The sequence below is a fragment of the Buceros rhinoceros genome, unplaced genomic scaffold (assembly GCF_000710305.1).
Source record: "Buceros rhinoceros silvestris isolate BGI_N320 unplaced genomic scaffold, ASM71030v1 scaffold4277, whole genome shotgun sequence".
Lineage (NCBI taxonomy): Eukaryota > Metazoa > Chordata > Aves > Bucerotiformes > Bucerotidae > Buceros > Buceros rhinoceros.
The window spans coordinates 19,491-32,034 of NW_010423784.1; the positions used below are offsets into that span (position 1 = coordinate 19,491).

The 12,544-nt window shown below is 42.9% G+C and overlaps 1 protein-coding gene across 1 annotated transcript in view; it reads left to right on the forward strand.

Annotated features, from left to right (window-relative positions):
• CC2D1B (coiled-coil and C2 domain containing 1B) overlaps window positions 1-12,544 on the forward strand; it is a 33,500-nt gene that overhangs the window by 19,247 nt on the left and 1,709 nt on the right. Inside the window, exons 14-23 of the mRNA XM_010140523.1 lie at window positions 1,111-1,283; window positions 1,907-2,032; window positions 2,556-2,614; window positions 2,871-2,987; window positions 3,473-3,546; window positions 4,196-4,254; window positions 6,032-6,083; window positions 7,486-7,585; window positions 11,273-11,363; window positions 12,078-12,208. Coding sequence (XP_010138825.1) covers window positions 1,111-1,283; window positions 1,907-2,032; window positions 2,556-2,614; window positions 2,871-2,987; window positions 3,473-3,546; window positions 4,196-4,254; window positions 6,032-6,083; window positions 7,486-7,585; window positions 11,273-11,363; window positions 12,078-12,197 — 971 coding nt within the window. The 3' untranslated portion in view covers window positions 12,198-12,208. The remainder of the gene's footprint in view (window positions 1-1,110; window positions 1,284-1,906; window positions 2,033-2,555; window positions 2,615-2,870; window positions 2,988-3,472; window positions 3,547-4,195; window positions 4,255-6,031; window positions 6,084-7,485; window positions 7,586-11,272; window positions 11,364-12,077; window positions 12,209-12,544) is intronic.

Genomic DNA, 12,544 nt, shown 5'->3' on the forward strand with positions numbered 1-12,544 from the left:
AGCTGATAAATCAACTGCAAAAAAAAGTGTCTTTTTCTTGATGGAGAGCACAAGGCATAGGAAGAATTGGGAGCGGAGTGGAGCAGTTGCACTTTAAGCCTCTACCGGGAAGGTCCAGGAGCCACGATCAGTTGGGTTAATGGCTTTGCTCAGTCCATTCTCCACAGATTTTGTTTGAAAATACCTGTGTGGGTGTCTCAGCCTCACAGAGCACGCTGTGGGTTTTGTCTCAGTGGGATCAGGGTGAGCTACCTTGCCTACTCAGTTTGGGTTTGGCTGATGGAGCAAATTGCTCACAGCAGCAGGACAGTGGGCTCTTTTGCAAGGATGGGAGTAAGTTGATAGTCATCTGACAGGAGCGAACATGATGTGAGAGTCATTGGTGTACTTATTTGCTGAGACAGGCACCTCTTGCCAGTGTTGTTTAGCTTGTGTAATCATGAGTAGGCTGCAGCGGTGAATGCAGTGTGAGGCTCTTTGGCTGTAATCAGCTCATGCTGTACCACCTCCTAAGCGAGGCATAGGATGAGGCAGGATGCACTGACCTGGTACAATGCAAAGCAGTCTTTTCTGACTTGTGTGGTTGTCCTTTCTGTTTTGGGAAGGACAGAGGATAGCAAAGAATTAATAAGATGGCAAGGAATTATAAATAAATAGAGCTGGTATGTCTGAATGTGCCTGCACATTGGTTCATCTGGGTGTTTTCCTGACCAATTGGGAGAGAGAGGAAATGAGTACAGAAGATGCTCATAAGATTTGTTGTCTTTTAGAAGTTAAAATGTCAAACTGAAAGTTCAAATTCAACTTCTGCTTTGGACCAATCAGCTATACTGGAGTCTGTCTTCTGCCTGCAAATAAGGGGCCGTAATTACTGTTGTAACACTTGTGAAATGTTAGAGGTTTTTTAATGAAGGATGCCATGACAGAAGAAAGCTCTTTTCTTTTTCTGATAATTGAAATTGAACATGGCCAAGAAACAATTAAGTGCAGTAAGGAAATGTCCATATTTGATATCTCTGCTCCTGCTTCTGGCTGTCAACTGAACATGATAAACCTGTTTCAGGGGCATGGCAGTGCCAGATGAGTGAGGGGTTTTATACTGTTTTTCAGCTCGAGAACAGCTGGAATTTCTGGAGAACAGAAAGAAGCAATACATGAAGGCAGCCCTCAAAGCAAAGAAGGAAAATAACCTTGAGCAGGCTAAGATGTATCTCAGAACAGCAAAGAGCTTCGACCCAAAGATTGAGCAAGCAAGATGTGGCAAACCTGTTGATATTTCCAAGGTTAGTGGGACTATTAGTATTCTGCTTTGTTTCATATTCTCAGACATCTAAGTGCTTACTTCAAATGGTGAATGGTTTAATAAATATTTCTTGACACAAATCAAGTCAGTTTGCTCAAGTCACAAATCTGGTTTCTGAGCCCTGAAATTCCCCTATAGTTTTGTTCTAGTTTTTGTTGTGTTTCCTCTGCTGCTCCTCAAATGCACCAGATTTTGAGAAGATTCAGTCTCCCATGAACAATTTGCTCCTTGATTCACAATGGCACACCTAAACACTTGGAAGTGTTCCCTGCACTTAGGGTGCAAGTACCTCTCATAGCTGTGTCCTGACTCCATCAGGTACATGGGATACAGCCTTGGTTTCTGTCAGTGTTTGGGTAGATGGGGAAACCAGACTGCACTGTAACAGCTCTCCTGACCCAAATAATCAGGGAACAAGGCCTGTGAGACATTTCACAGGGTTTTATGACTTAAGACATTGTCAGGCAGTGGTATAAGTAGTGGTTGGGTTGGAACTGCCTTGAGAAGAAAAACAACCTATCTCCCTCCATACATTCTGAATGCTTTTTGTCCACTTCAGTTTTTCCTGTAAAGGCTCTGAGATGTGCTGTTCTTGTGTTGCAGCTGCCATCACCCCCTACAGATGATGAGGGTGATTTTATCTTCATACACCATGAAGATGTCAGACTGTCTCAGAAAGCAGATGAAGTATATACACAGCTCATAAAATTGCTGAAGGATCAACATGAGGTGACCGTTTCATCTTTTTTAGAAACGTTTGGGTTGGGTTGGTTTTTTTACATTTCTTTGGGGTTTATTAATAGCACAATCTCATCACTGTTTCTGTGGCGTCTTTAGGTTTTCTTTTAAAATACATTTAATTTCATGTGTCCTAAAGTGGAAAATTTTCAGAGTTGGATTCTCTACTAGTTGAAGTCAGAGGGTGTGCTTGGAGGCTGGGTCAGATTATCACTATTAAATATGGGCACTGAAGTGTGAAAATAATACCCGAATAATTAAGACTAGCCCTTGCATGAGCCTCGTATCTATAAACTAAGTAATTGAAACCTAAGAGGGCAGAACAGACCAAACAAATGCTGTGCTCAGCTTTGGGCTTAAAGGACTGGGGGGTGGGTTTTGAGTGACTTGGGAAAACTCCTGGCTTTTCTTAAATTAGTTTGTCATCGACCTCAGAATTCTCTGCCATTCATGAACCTGTGTGTAAGGATCACTGGGCGCATCTGTGTGTGTTTGGTTTTGTTTCTGTTGACAGAGGTGTTTGCAGTATTCCAAGCAGTTCATGCATCTGGGAAACGTAGCAGAAACGACTCGGTAAGAGCTGCTGTTAATCATCCCACAGTGTGGTCATTTCAGGCTTAAGTCTGCCTGTCTGCCCTGAAACCAGTGGGGGTTCAGGTCGGTACCCTTCCCAGTACCTGAGGGGTCAGTAGCTGAGAGGCCTGTGGCTCCAAGTTGCTCTCCCACCTCTGCTCTGAGGATTACTCTGTGACGTGTACGTGGCGGAATGCTCTATCTGATGTTCCAGTGTGTGTATAGCTTTTCTGTTGTTCATTTGCCTTTTCTATAGGTTTGAGAAACTGGCACAAGGTTGTAAAAAGGACATGGACATCCTACAGCTTGCACGAGCACAAGGAATGGATCCTCCGAGCCATCACTTTGAGGAAAGAACCTTTAAAATGATAAGGTGCAGAAAAACAAGAGGATTTCGTAGGCAGGCCGGAATGAGTTTTTTGGTTTCTAGCTCTTACTTAGGGAACTGTGGGCTTCAGCAAATGATGGCGCCTAGGGTTAGGCTCCCCATTCCTGAAAGGAGACTCTCAACAACTTAAATACAAATAATTTGTTCTGTAACTTTTCTTCTGGGTTCTTTAGTTTTTAAAATACCTCCAGCTCCATTCTGCTGCTTCAGCCACTCTTCCTTCTATTTCTCCTTCAATACTATTGCCTGTGGCCTTTGTTTGTGGCATTTTTCACTATACCTCAGAGATGGTTTTATCTCGGTATGTGCTCTTTCCTTGCTCTTTTGTAATTTGTGAAGAGTATCTGTGTAGGAGTGCGCCATTGAAAAAGGTCTGACAAATACCAGTGGCATCCTGGTCTGGCAGTGGACGAGGTGGTGGTGGACTACTGGCATAAATACACTTTTTTGTCTTTTTTTTTTTTTCACAGGATATTTTCTGAGCTCAACAGCACAGAAATGCACCTTCTTATTGTCAGGGGAATAAACCTACCAGCACCACCAGGTTTGTACTCAAAAGAGCACGTGGGCTTTTTCCTCTGAGTAGGTAAGGAAGGCAGTGAGGAATGAGATTTTTCTACCTTGGAGACCAATTTCAGGAGTCAAGACCTTTGTAGCCAGCTCTCATTAAATCAAAATAACCAAGTTTCAGGTTCAAGCCCCCCCAAAACCTTTAAACAGTATTTAAAAAAAAAAAAACAACCCAGAAGAATAAAGAGAATCAGGGTTCCATCTGGACAAGGGAAGAACTTTAAATTGCCCTGGGTTTGCTCATAACTGGGTGATAATTTAAGTTCCATGTTTATCTCCTGTTTTGTTATGAGTACCTGCCTTAATTCTGTGCCACCTTAACATGTATTGATTCTTCAAGAGGCAGGAATTGCTCCTGCCAGTATTACTGCTTTTAGTCCCTTGTTTCTGAGAGCTTGTAAACCATCAGTGCTAGTGCCTCAGGTCTAAGAGCAGCATTAAGAAAAGCAGCTGTTCTCCTCTGGATGCAGCTTGCTATGGATTTCAGTTTGATGGATGGGTTTTTCAGTTGTCAAGAGACTGGTCATGGGTCCCGCTGAAAATCAGTTTGTGCTCTTGAAAATCCTGCTCAAATTGCAGATGCAATGAAAGTATCTCTATTGGCTGGTTGTTCTCTCATTCAGGTGTGTCTCCAAAGGATTTGGATGCATTTGTGAAGTTTGAATTTCAGTACCCAAGTGCGGTGAGTTTATGTCTTGGCTCTTCCCTTCCTTAGTCTGTGACCCTTGCCACTGTATTAGCTTGTGAGGGCTTCAAGGAGGAAGTGTAGGTTTTCTTCTGTAAAGGGAAAACAATTCTAAGCGTATTCCCCGAACTTATTTTTAAAACAGAAACACAGCTGCTGGTCTGTTTGTTGCAGATTTGAGCTTTGCACCTTTCTCTTGATGTTCTCCACACCTTACTCTTAGTGGTGTGGTGTCTGCTTCAGGCTTCCTGTTCTCTGGCTGGCTGACCACCACCTTCCTGCACAGTGCTAAGCCGTGCTTACCTTTCCCCCTGAAGACACTAATTGGACTGTTTCCAGTGTGTGCAAAATCTGTAGAAGTCCATTTATTTCAGGGGTGCAAATGCACTTGTAAATTCAACCGAACACAAGGTCATGCCACGTTGTCACTAGGGAGAGGGGCTGCCCTAGATGGGTTCTCCTGTTAAGTCTCATTCCTTTAGGAAAATAAGCTTTTAAAGGCATTGCTTTTATAGAAGTAGGTTGAAGAGGTTAATCTTTGTCATCAAATAAATGCTCCTGACTTCTGGTGATTTAATTAGCAAATATATGTGTTCATGTGTGGAGAAAGGACTTAAGCCATACAAGTTTTTTGACCTTACTAATTAATACTTATGTGTATGTGCATGTATATGTGTGCATATATGTATGTGTATGTATATAAAAGTCACGTATACACATATATATTGCTTATTTCCTTGAAACTCCCCAGTGTCATCCTGTTCCCCCCACCTTTAAAAGCAGTCTCTGGTCTGAAAAATACTGAAGCCATTGAGTGAGAAGGGTTTCTGAGGAAGGCTGTGCAGGCTGACTCCCCACAGAAGTGCTGAGGCTTCTGCTGCTTTCTTTGGAGGGCAAAACCAGTCTTCGCTCTTCCTGGACTAAGACTGAGCCCCGTGAGAGTGCAGAGCCTGTTTCTTCCTCTTAAGAAACTGTGTAGCAATTCCACTAAAATAGATTGGATTACCTGTGGGAAATTGGTGGTGGTCGGGTCAGGTTTGTCTTCAGATTTGAGTTACTCCATGGAGGAGTCTGCCCCCTGAAAACACAGTTGGTCTGTATGAAGAATTTTCTGGGGAGTAAGTAAGAATCAGCATAGCTGCTTTTAATCTCTTTTTCTATGTTTTAAACAAAGCCAGATCTCTTCTGCTCAGCCAAGAGTCAAATACACCACCTTTCTCCTTCATAGCTGAAATCAGTTTTGCAAAGTAGCTGCAGTAATTAGGTCATGTTGTCCTTGTTCAGTCCCCAGAGATTGAGTTTGTACTCCACTTCAGGTTAAAAGTTAATTCATTTTGGTGGCAGATTGATTGTCAGGCAAAATAATAGTAGGGCAATTCCCTGAATGATTTGTGATGCATTCCTTGTGTAGCTTATTATTCCAGCTAACGCAGGAGGAACAGAATTACTGTGTCGAGGAACGTGCACAGTTTATCATGTAGTTTAAAGCCGCAGTCAGTAACTTTATGATGATTGGATTGGATTGAGTGTGACTGTGTAGCTTATCTGTGGCTCTTATATTTAATGTCATGTTTTGGCTTATACTTGTTACCACAGTGAAATCCATATGTTTTAGTCTTGAATGTACCCTGACTCTTCTTATCACTCAGATAACCTAATAAAACCTCATGTTTCTTGTGTAGGTATAAAAAAGAGCTAGTAATAAAGATGGTTACAACTCTGTACCTTGAAACAATATCTGATGGATTTATGTAATCTCTGTCTCTCTTAATAGGAGCAACCTCAAAAGAGTAAAACACCTGTAATTAACAATAACAATTCTCCAGGTTAGTACTTTCCCTGGGGCAGGGGGAACACATTGCGCCTTAGGAACCACCTACACAGAGTGCGGGCCAATCTCATATGTGCATCAGGCTGGAGGGCCTCCCACCACCTTTTTTATTCTTTCTTATGAAGGGGGTTGTTGGATGGTGACATCCAGCTGCGCTGGCAATTTCTTCACCCTCATCCCAATATTGGTGGTAGTTACTGTGTTATGAACTAGTTAAATCATCAAGTTACCAGTCATGGTAAAAGCTGTTGCTGTCAACCCTGCTGGGAGATGGGCCAGATAAATAAATTTTCTTTATTAAATAAGCTAAGATACTCATTTTAATATCTTCATGGATCAGATCTTTTTCAGTCAGATTTTGTGTCCTGAGATTGCCAGTTCTGTCATGGTTTTTGCTAATCTCCTAACATTTCTAAACCTGACAAAGCATCATCGCAGAAATAGATTATTTCTTTTAAGACCATGTGTTTTGAAACCAACTAAAAAAGTTCACTTGTACGTTTTGAAAAACACCCTGTTGTACCCAGCCATTCAATACTAGTATTGGACTCATTGTGCGTTTCAGAATTAATCATCTTGCACTCTGAGTTTGGGTTGTTGCTCTATTTTTTTTTTTTAATTCTTGCAGTAAGCAGCCACCTAGTATCAAAACATCTTTGAGTTCAGTATCCAAATTTCTGGTTGTGAATTTATCTCAAAAGATATACATACATATATTGATCTTTTGACTTTGTCTATGTTTTCTGTTAAGAGTAGAAGAACTGAAGCTCCGATACTGAGAGCTGTGTTCCAAGTCTTTCAGTAACTTGATCTGCACTTGCTGAGCAGCCACTTTGCACTGATGTTTTGGGTTCCCAGGCTGAGATGCAGAATGAGCGTTCCTGGCTCACAGAGCAGACCAGTCTTTGAACATCAGCTGTACAATATTGTGAGACTCTCTGATAAAAGGGTATCCTGTGGCCTAGTTCTTGTCATGCTCATTAATGAAACTGGTGTTAATTCTCTTATCAAGACACGTCTTCCCAGTCATTCCAACCTCCCTATGCTTTTCCCTTATTGTTTTCTACCTTTTTCTTAGCTATGGACACTTGTTTAATTGCTGAAAGACCTAGATTCTCCAGTTTGGGCTCTCCAGTAACTTGCTGTCACCTCCCCATGACTTGGTTTGTCTGCAGTTTGGTTTCTGTCCCTGTAAAAGGGGGGTGACAGATGAACTCTTGCGCGTGGACACTACCTTGTTAACGACTGAAATCACCTCCTGAGAAGGAGGTTCATATGGATGTGATGCGTCTCTCACAAATGAGCCAAACTGGGACAAAGAGAGGTCTGAGTGTGTACATGTCTGCACGTGGTTCGGCTTTCACAGCTTGCTTTCATTTTTCTGTATCTTACTGTAGAATATAACCAGTTGTTTAAGTTGAACATCAACCGGAATCACAGAGGTTTCCGACGAGCAATTCGGTCCAAAGGAATTAAATTTGAAGTATTTCATAAAGGGTAAGTCCACGGTTTGCTCCCCACTCAGTGCTTCTCTAGTAACAGTTGAAGAGTGCTGTAGCTGAAATTTTTGAAGCACAGTCTTGAAGCTGTCAGTAAAGAGTTGTCTAGTTCTCATGTCTGAGCAGTTCTTTCAAAATGTGCCTGAGGTCTGCACTTCCCCTATGAGGATGAAGAAAAGACAGAAGTTCAGTGAAGCTGGTGCGTAACTGGTGGATCAGTTGAGGATTAGTGAGTTAAAAGGAACTGATGAGACTGAGAAGGTGATGATTTGGCTTCAGATTGTTGTGGTTCTTATCCAGTTTGGTTTTAGTCATCAGGGCTAGAAGATTTGAATGTTATATGGGATAACTGTGAGGAATAACGAAGTATAAGTGGCAGCAAAACATGAACAGCAGTAAAGCAGGTGACAGGTGATGACAGAACTGGTGCTATGTTTTTGTACTGATTTTTGTTCTGAGGGTTTTACACTATTTACCGCACGCTGCCAGCAAACCGTTAGACTGTCTGAGGACAGTCAGAGGCAGACTCGGGGATCAAGATGATGAGATGGATGTTAGCAACTGTTAACATTCAGGGAAATCGTCCTGCGTCTCGGCTCATTACCGATGGAGTCAAAATTGGAGTGGCCTATATTCACTAATCCCTGAGCTAGTCGTGTTCCATGGCTTGGATGGGATGTGAGATGACCTGGTTTTGTCTCAGTGGCACTTTGTGCTATTCTTTGTTTCTGTTACTGGGACATGCAGAAATGATCCGTAGATTCTCTGAGACAGTTTTCAAGTTGTAGATGTTTTAATTTGTGAGCTAAAGTCCCCTTGTTCTTACTTCAGATCTTCCATTTGCATCTCCATTGAAGCAAAAGCGGATTTTCTTAATCTTCCTCTGTCAGCTCCTGACTGCTCTGTGGTTCAAGATTTCCTCATTTTTCTTTCCTCATTCTTTTGCATAGAACTGTTAAGTGTTTACATTTGTTTAAAATTATTTTCCCTATTTTTGCGTACATATGGGGCATATCCTGTTCTCTGACCAGCTGGAACTGTGCTCATTTTTAAGGCCTGAGCTCATGCTTAAGCTCAGTCCTTGGGAAGCTCTCCCCAGTGACTGATGAGTTGTAGGCCAGCTCCAGATTCTCCTCTGAAGGCTTGTTGAAGATTAGCAAAAACTCTGTTGCAGGTTGTCTCTTTTCTGGTGCTGAGGGGTTGTTTTTGTTATTAGAACAGGAATCTAACAATTTAAATGTGTGCTTGTTTCTGGGTTGGGGTGGAGGGGTGGCAAATAGCAGCAGGGAAGGAGAAAAAGAAGAAATGCCTGCTGACCATCTTCCCCCAGCCATCTTTTCAGGAGAAAGGAGAGGATTAAGTGATCCTGGCTGTTTCTAAAGACTATAAAAGAGTACTACTTTCAGAAATGCTTGTCAGTGTCGTACTTTTGGGGTCTCCGATAGTTCTTTGACCATCTCCCAAGAATTATTTTCTCTCAGTGAGCAAAGGAGAGTTTTTTCAGGTCATATATATAAAACTTCAGGGTAAAACACTTTCAAGTAAAAACCCAGCAATGTATTTTCAAAGGAAGAGCCTCTCCTAAAAGCTGCTGAAGATAAAAGGAGATTTCCCCAGAGCTGTTTCTGAAGCCGTGGCCTAGAGCGAGTTCACATTGTTCACTGCAGACCCCCTAGAACTGAGCAGGGAGGAAGCAGTCTTTACAGTTTCTTGAATTATAAAATGGTAAAATGCTTTAAAAAAATTAAGCTATAAGAATTGCTGAGTCTCTTTTTATGAACAAAGTGTCCAACACACTGCAGTAGAATTATATAATCCTTCATTTTAAGGTGCTTGTGAAGTAAAGGAGATGTTCCAGTGTGTAAGCTGATCAGTTCTGAACTTCTCTAAATGATTCTGTGCTGTAGTCTCATGAATGGAGAATAGTCTCAGCTTTCCGTCAACAAAACTCACAGGCACCGTGTTTGGAGGCAGCACTGCCAGCCCTTCAGGTTTTTGACATTGTTTTCTTTACTACAGCAATTTCTGTTGAGGTGGACAAACTGACAAATAAGCAGCAATCGGAGCAACAAGCCGGAGTCCTTCGGCAACAGGGTTTTGGCAGAGACGTGCTTCCTAACAGGGACTCGCTGCACGTTCCAGTGCATTCAGACTAGTGGCAGACTAGTCTTGCACTCTTTATCCCATCGAGAATTTTCTGAGCTCTCTCCTGAGAGCTTACTGTAGCCTGGGATAATGGTACCAGACCACTGTCCTCCTAATCCGTAGAGACTCAGTGGTGTGTGAGTCACAGCATCCTGACGCTACTGCTCAACACAAGCCGGAAAGTGAGGTTCCGGCCTGGATGGCGGGTCCCTTACGCTGCGGTTGATACGCGCTGTCTGGAGAACAGATGAATGTAGCAATTGCTGAGGCAGTGGATGTGCGGCAGCAATCTGGTTCCTTTTCTAGTCAGAGATTTTAGACAATCAGGTTCACAGATGTTCTCTTGGAAGTTGTAGGCACCGATGGCAGCAGCAGGTCTGTGCACTAATATTCTCATTACTGTTGCCACAGATAACACAATCGGAGTCTCCATGTAATAACCTTCAGCGATTTCATTGTGTATGTCAAATCTTGCTTGAACTGACTCTAACAGGAGACGGGTGGATGTTTTGGGGTTGGGCTTTTTTGGTATGTTTGTTGGTTCGCTTGCGTGGTTTCTTCCAAAATAGAATGGCTTAAAAAAAGGAAGCTTCTGAATTTGTGGCGGATTTCCTGTCTAAAACACGACAGGCATGGCTGGTTGCCTTTCCTACCTCCAGAACCTCTAGGTTTTACTTATTTATCAAAGTTTGTGGTGACTGATTCAGAGAGGTCCTTGGATGCAGGTGATAAAACCCAGTACTCCGAGCTGAACTGCTCTGTGGAATTAGCGTGTTTGTCTCAGCCGTTGCTGGAGGGTTTGACTGAGGATTGCACCACCGGCCTCTGTTCAGGTAAAGGTGGATGTCTTGCTGGTAAAACAGTTAAACAGTGACTGTGGCAGAGCAGAGTTGATTGTTTTCCTTGCAGGATGAAAGTGTTTCATTTCAGCAGATTAGAAATTCTAAAATGATAGTTCTTGACTGTTACCACCAGTATGACGGTGAGTCGAAATGATAGGTGTAATAAAATGTTCTTAATTGGTGAAATTGAGCGGTTTGATGTAGCGAAACCAAACAATGATTCATGGGACTTCTTCCTAATAACTGGTTTGCCAGAACCAGCACATGCCTGTGAAATGTTTGACGAGAGATGCAACTTGCTTAGGAAGTTTTTGAGCCCGTTCTATTAAACAGCCATTGCAGAAGATTGGTGTCTGTCCTGGCTGTTGGGCCATTCTTCCCTGTCACTCTGTGCAGGGACAAGAGCTGCTGCTGTTTTAAGTGCCAGTTCGGTTGATTGTTTTTCCTCACTGCTGTCCTCATCTTTAATTTGGTTGCAAGAGAATAATTAATAAACTAGTACTTCCCTATCTTGTCCTTGTAGTTCAGTTCAGTAGGGGTTTGCCCCTTGTGCCCTGGTTGTTGGGTTCTAGTGGCATGTCTCGACTGCCCCTCCTGGATGCGGTGGTGGTGCAGACGGTGATGACCTCTTAGCTTGTTTTCTCTCCAACGTTCGGAAAACCCTTACCCATTCGGTGAAGGACAATCTCTTTGAACAGGTCCTTTTTCAGGAGTGACAAGCAGGTGGGGACAGCACACTTGAAACTGGAAAAGCTGGAATCAGAATGTGAAGTTAGAGAGATCATCGAGGTATGTTCTCTGGGTGAGGTGTTCTTCTGGATAGTGTTTGAACACAAGGGGAAGATGAATGTTCCCATCGTATAAATGTGTTTGCATACAGGTGACCGGTCTGTGTTGGATGAATTCAGTAAATTCATCATGTCATCTCTTGAAGCTTGTCTTAGCTGTGACAGTTCTGATACTGGGAACTTCTTGGGAACTCTGTTCTGCAAATTTTCTGTATAGAGATAGTTTTCTTTGTCAGGACCAGAAATTCAAGTGATTCCCAAAATTATTTGTGTGGTAGCTAACAGATCAAAGGGTTAAGCAAAGACTGCCAGGGTGGATACAGACCTGCCAGAAGATCCAGTAGGAGGTCGCTAAGTGGAACCTTGGGGAAAAAAAACCCAAACCAAACATTCCCTTGGGCTGCATCACAGACATGCTCAGGACACTGCTGCCCATAGTGTCCTCTGGGCTGCCTGTGGAGTCCTTTTGTGCTTCAGAGGCTTGGTGGGCGGCAGGCAGAGGTACCACATGTCCTGGTGCAGCTGCCTTGCATGGGTAGTATGGGGCACCTCCTCTACTCGTGGCTGCGTCACCTCCCAACACTGCAGTCACCTGCAGGTGATCTCTGTCACCTTTGAGTCATGGGGAAATAGAGCCAGTGGTTGCCCCAGGCACTGTAGTTTGACACTGTCATTCGTATGTGCACTAACCTCTCCTTCTTTGTGGTTCTTTCAGATTTTTGATGGCAGAAAGCCCACTGGAGGGAAACTGGAGGTAAAAGTGAGACTCAGGGTGCCCCTCAGTGGTCAAGATCTTCAAACAGTTACAGAAAACTGGCTGGTCCTTGAACATTAGTTGTATCTGAGGTATGAATACTGTGTCTAAAGGTGGTCTGGCCAGGACTTGACAGGGCCAGATAAACTCTGCTTCAGTAATGTATTTGTTGTCATTGACCTGATTACATAGCTCTGGCTTTGATGCCATTTGTCATTCGTAGCGGTGAGCTGATGTAATTTCAGAAATGAGGTTACAGAATCTCTGGTTAGTTTGTATAGCGAAGGTGGTATTTCACAACCACTTGAGACATAGGGGCAGATTCTAGCATCACCTTTATTTAGAATAATATTTAGAAAACAAGATTGACGAGTCCTTTCTAGGAGGGAAGGTGCTTTCTGTCCATCCTTATTGTTAGGGAAAGACCT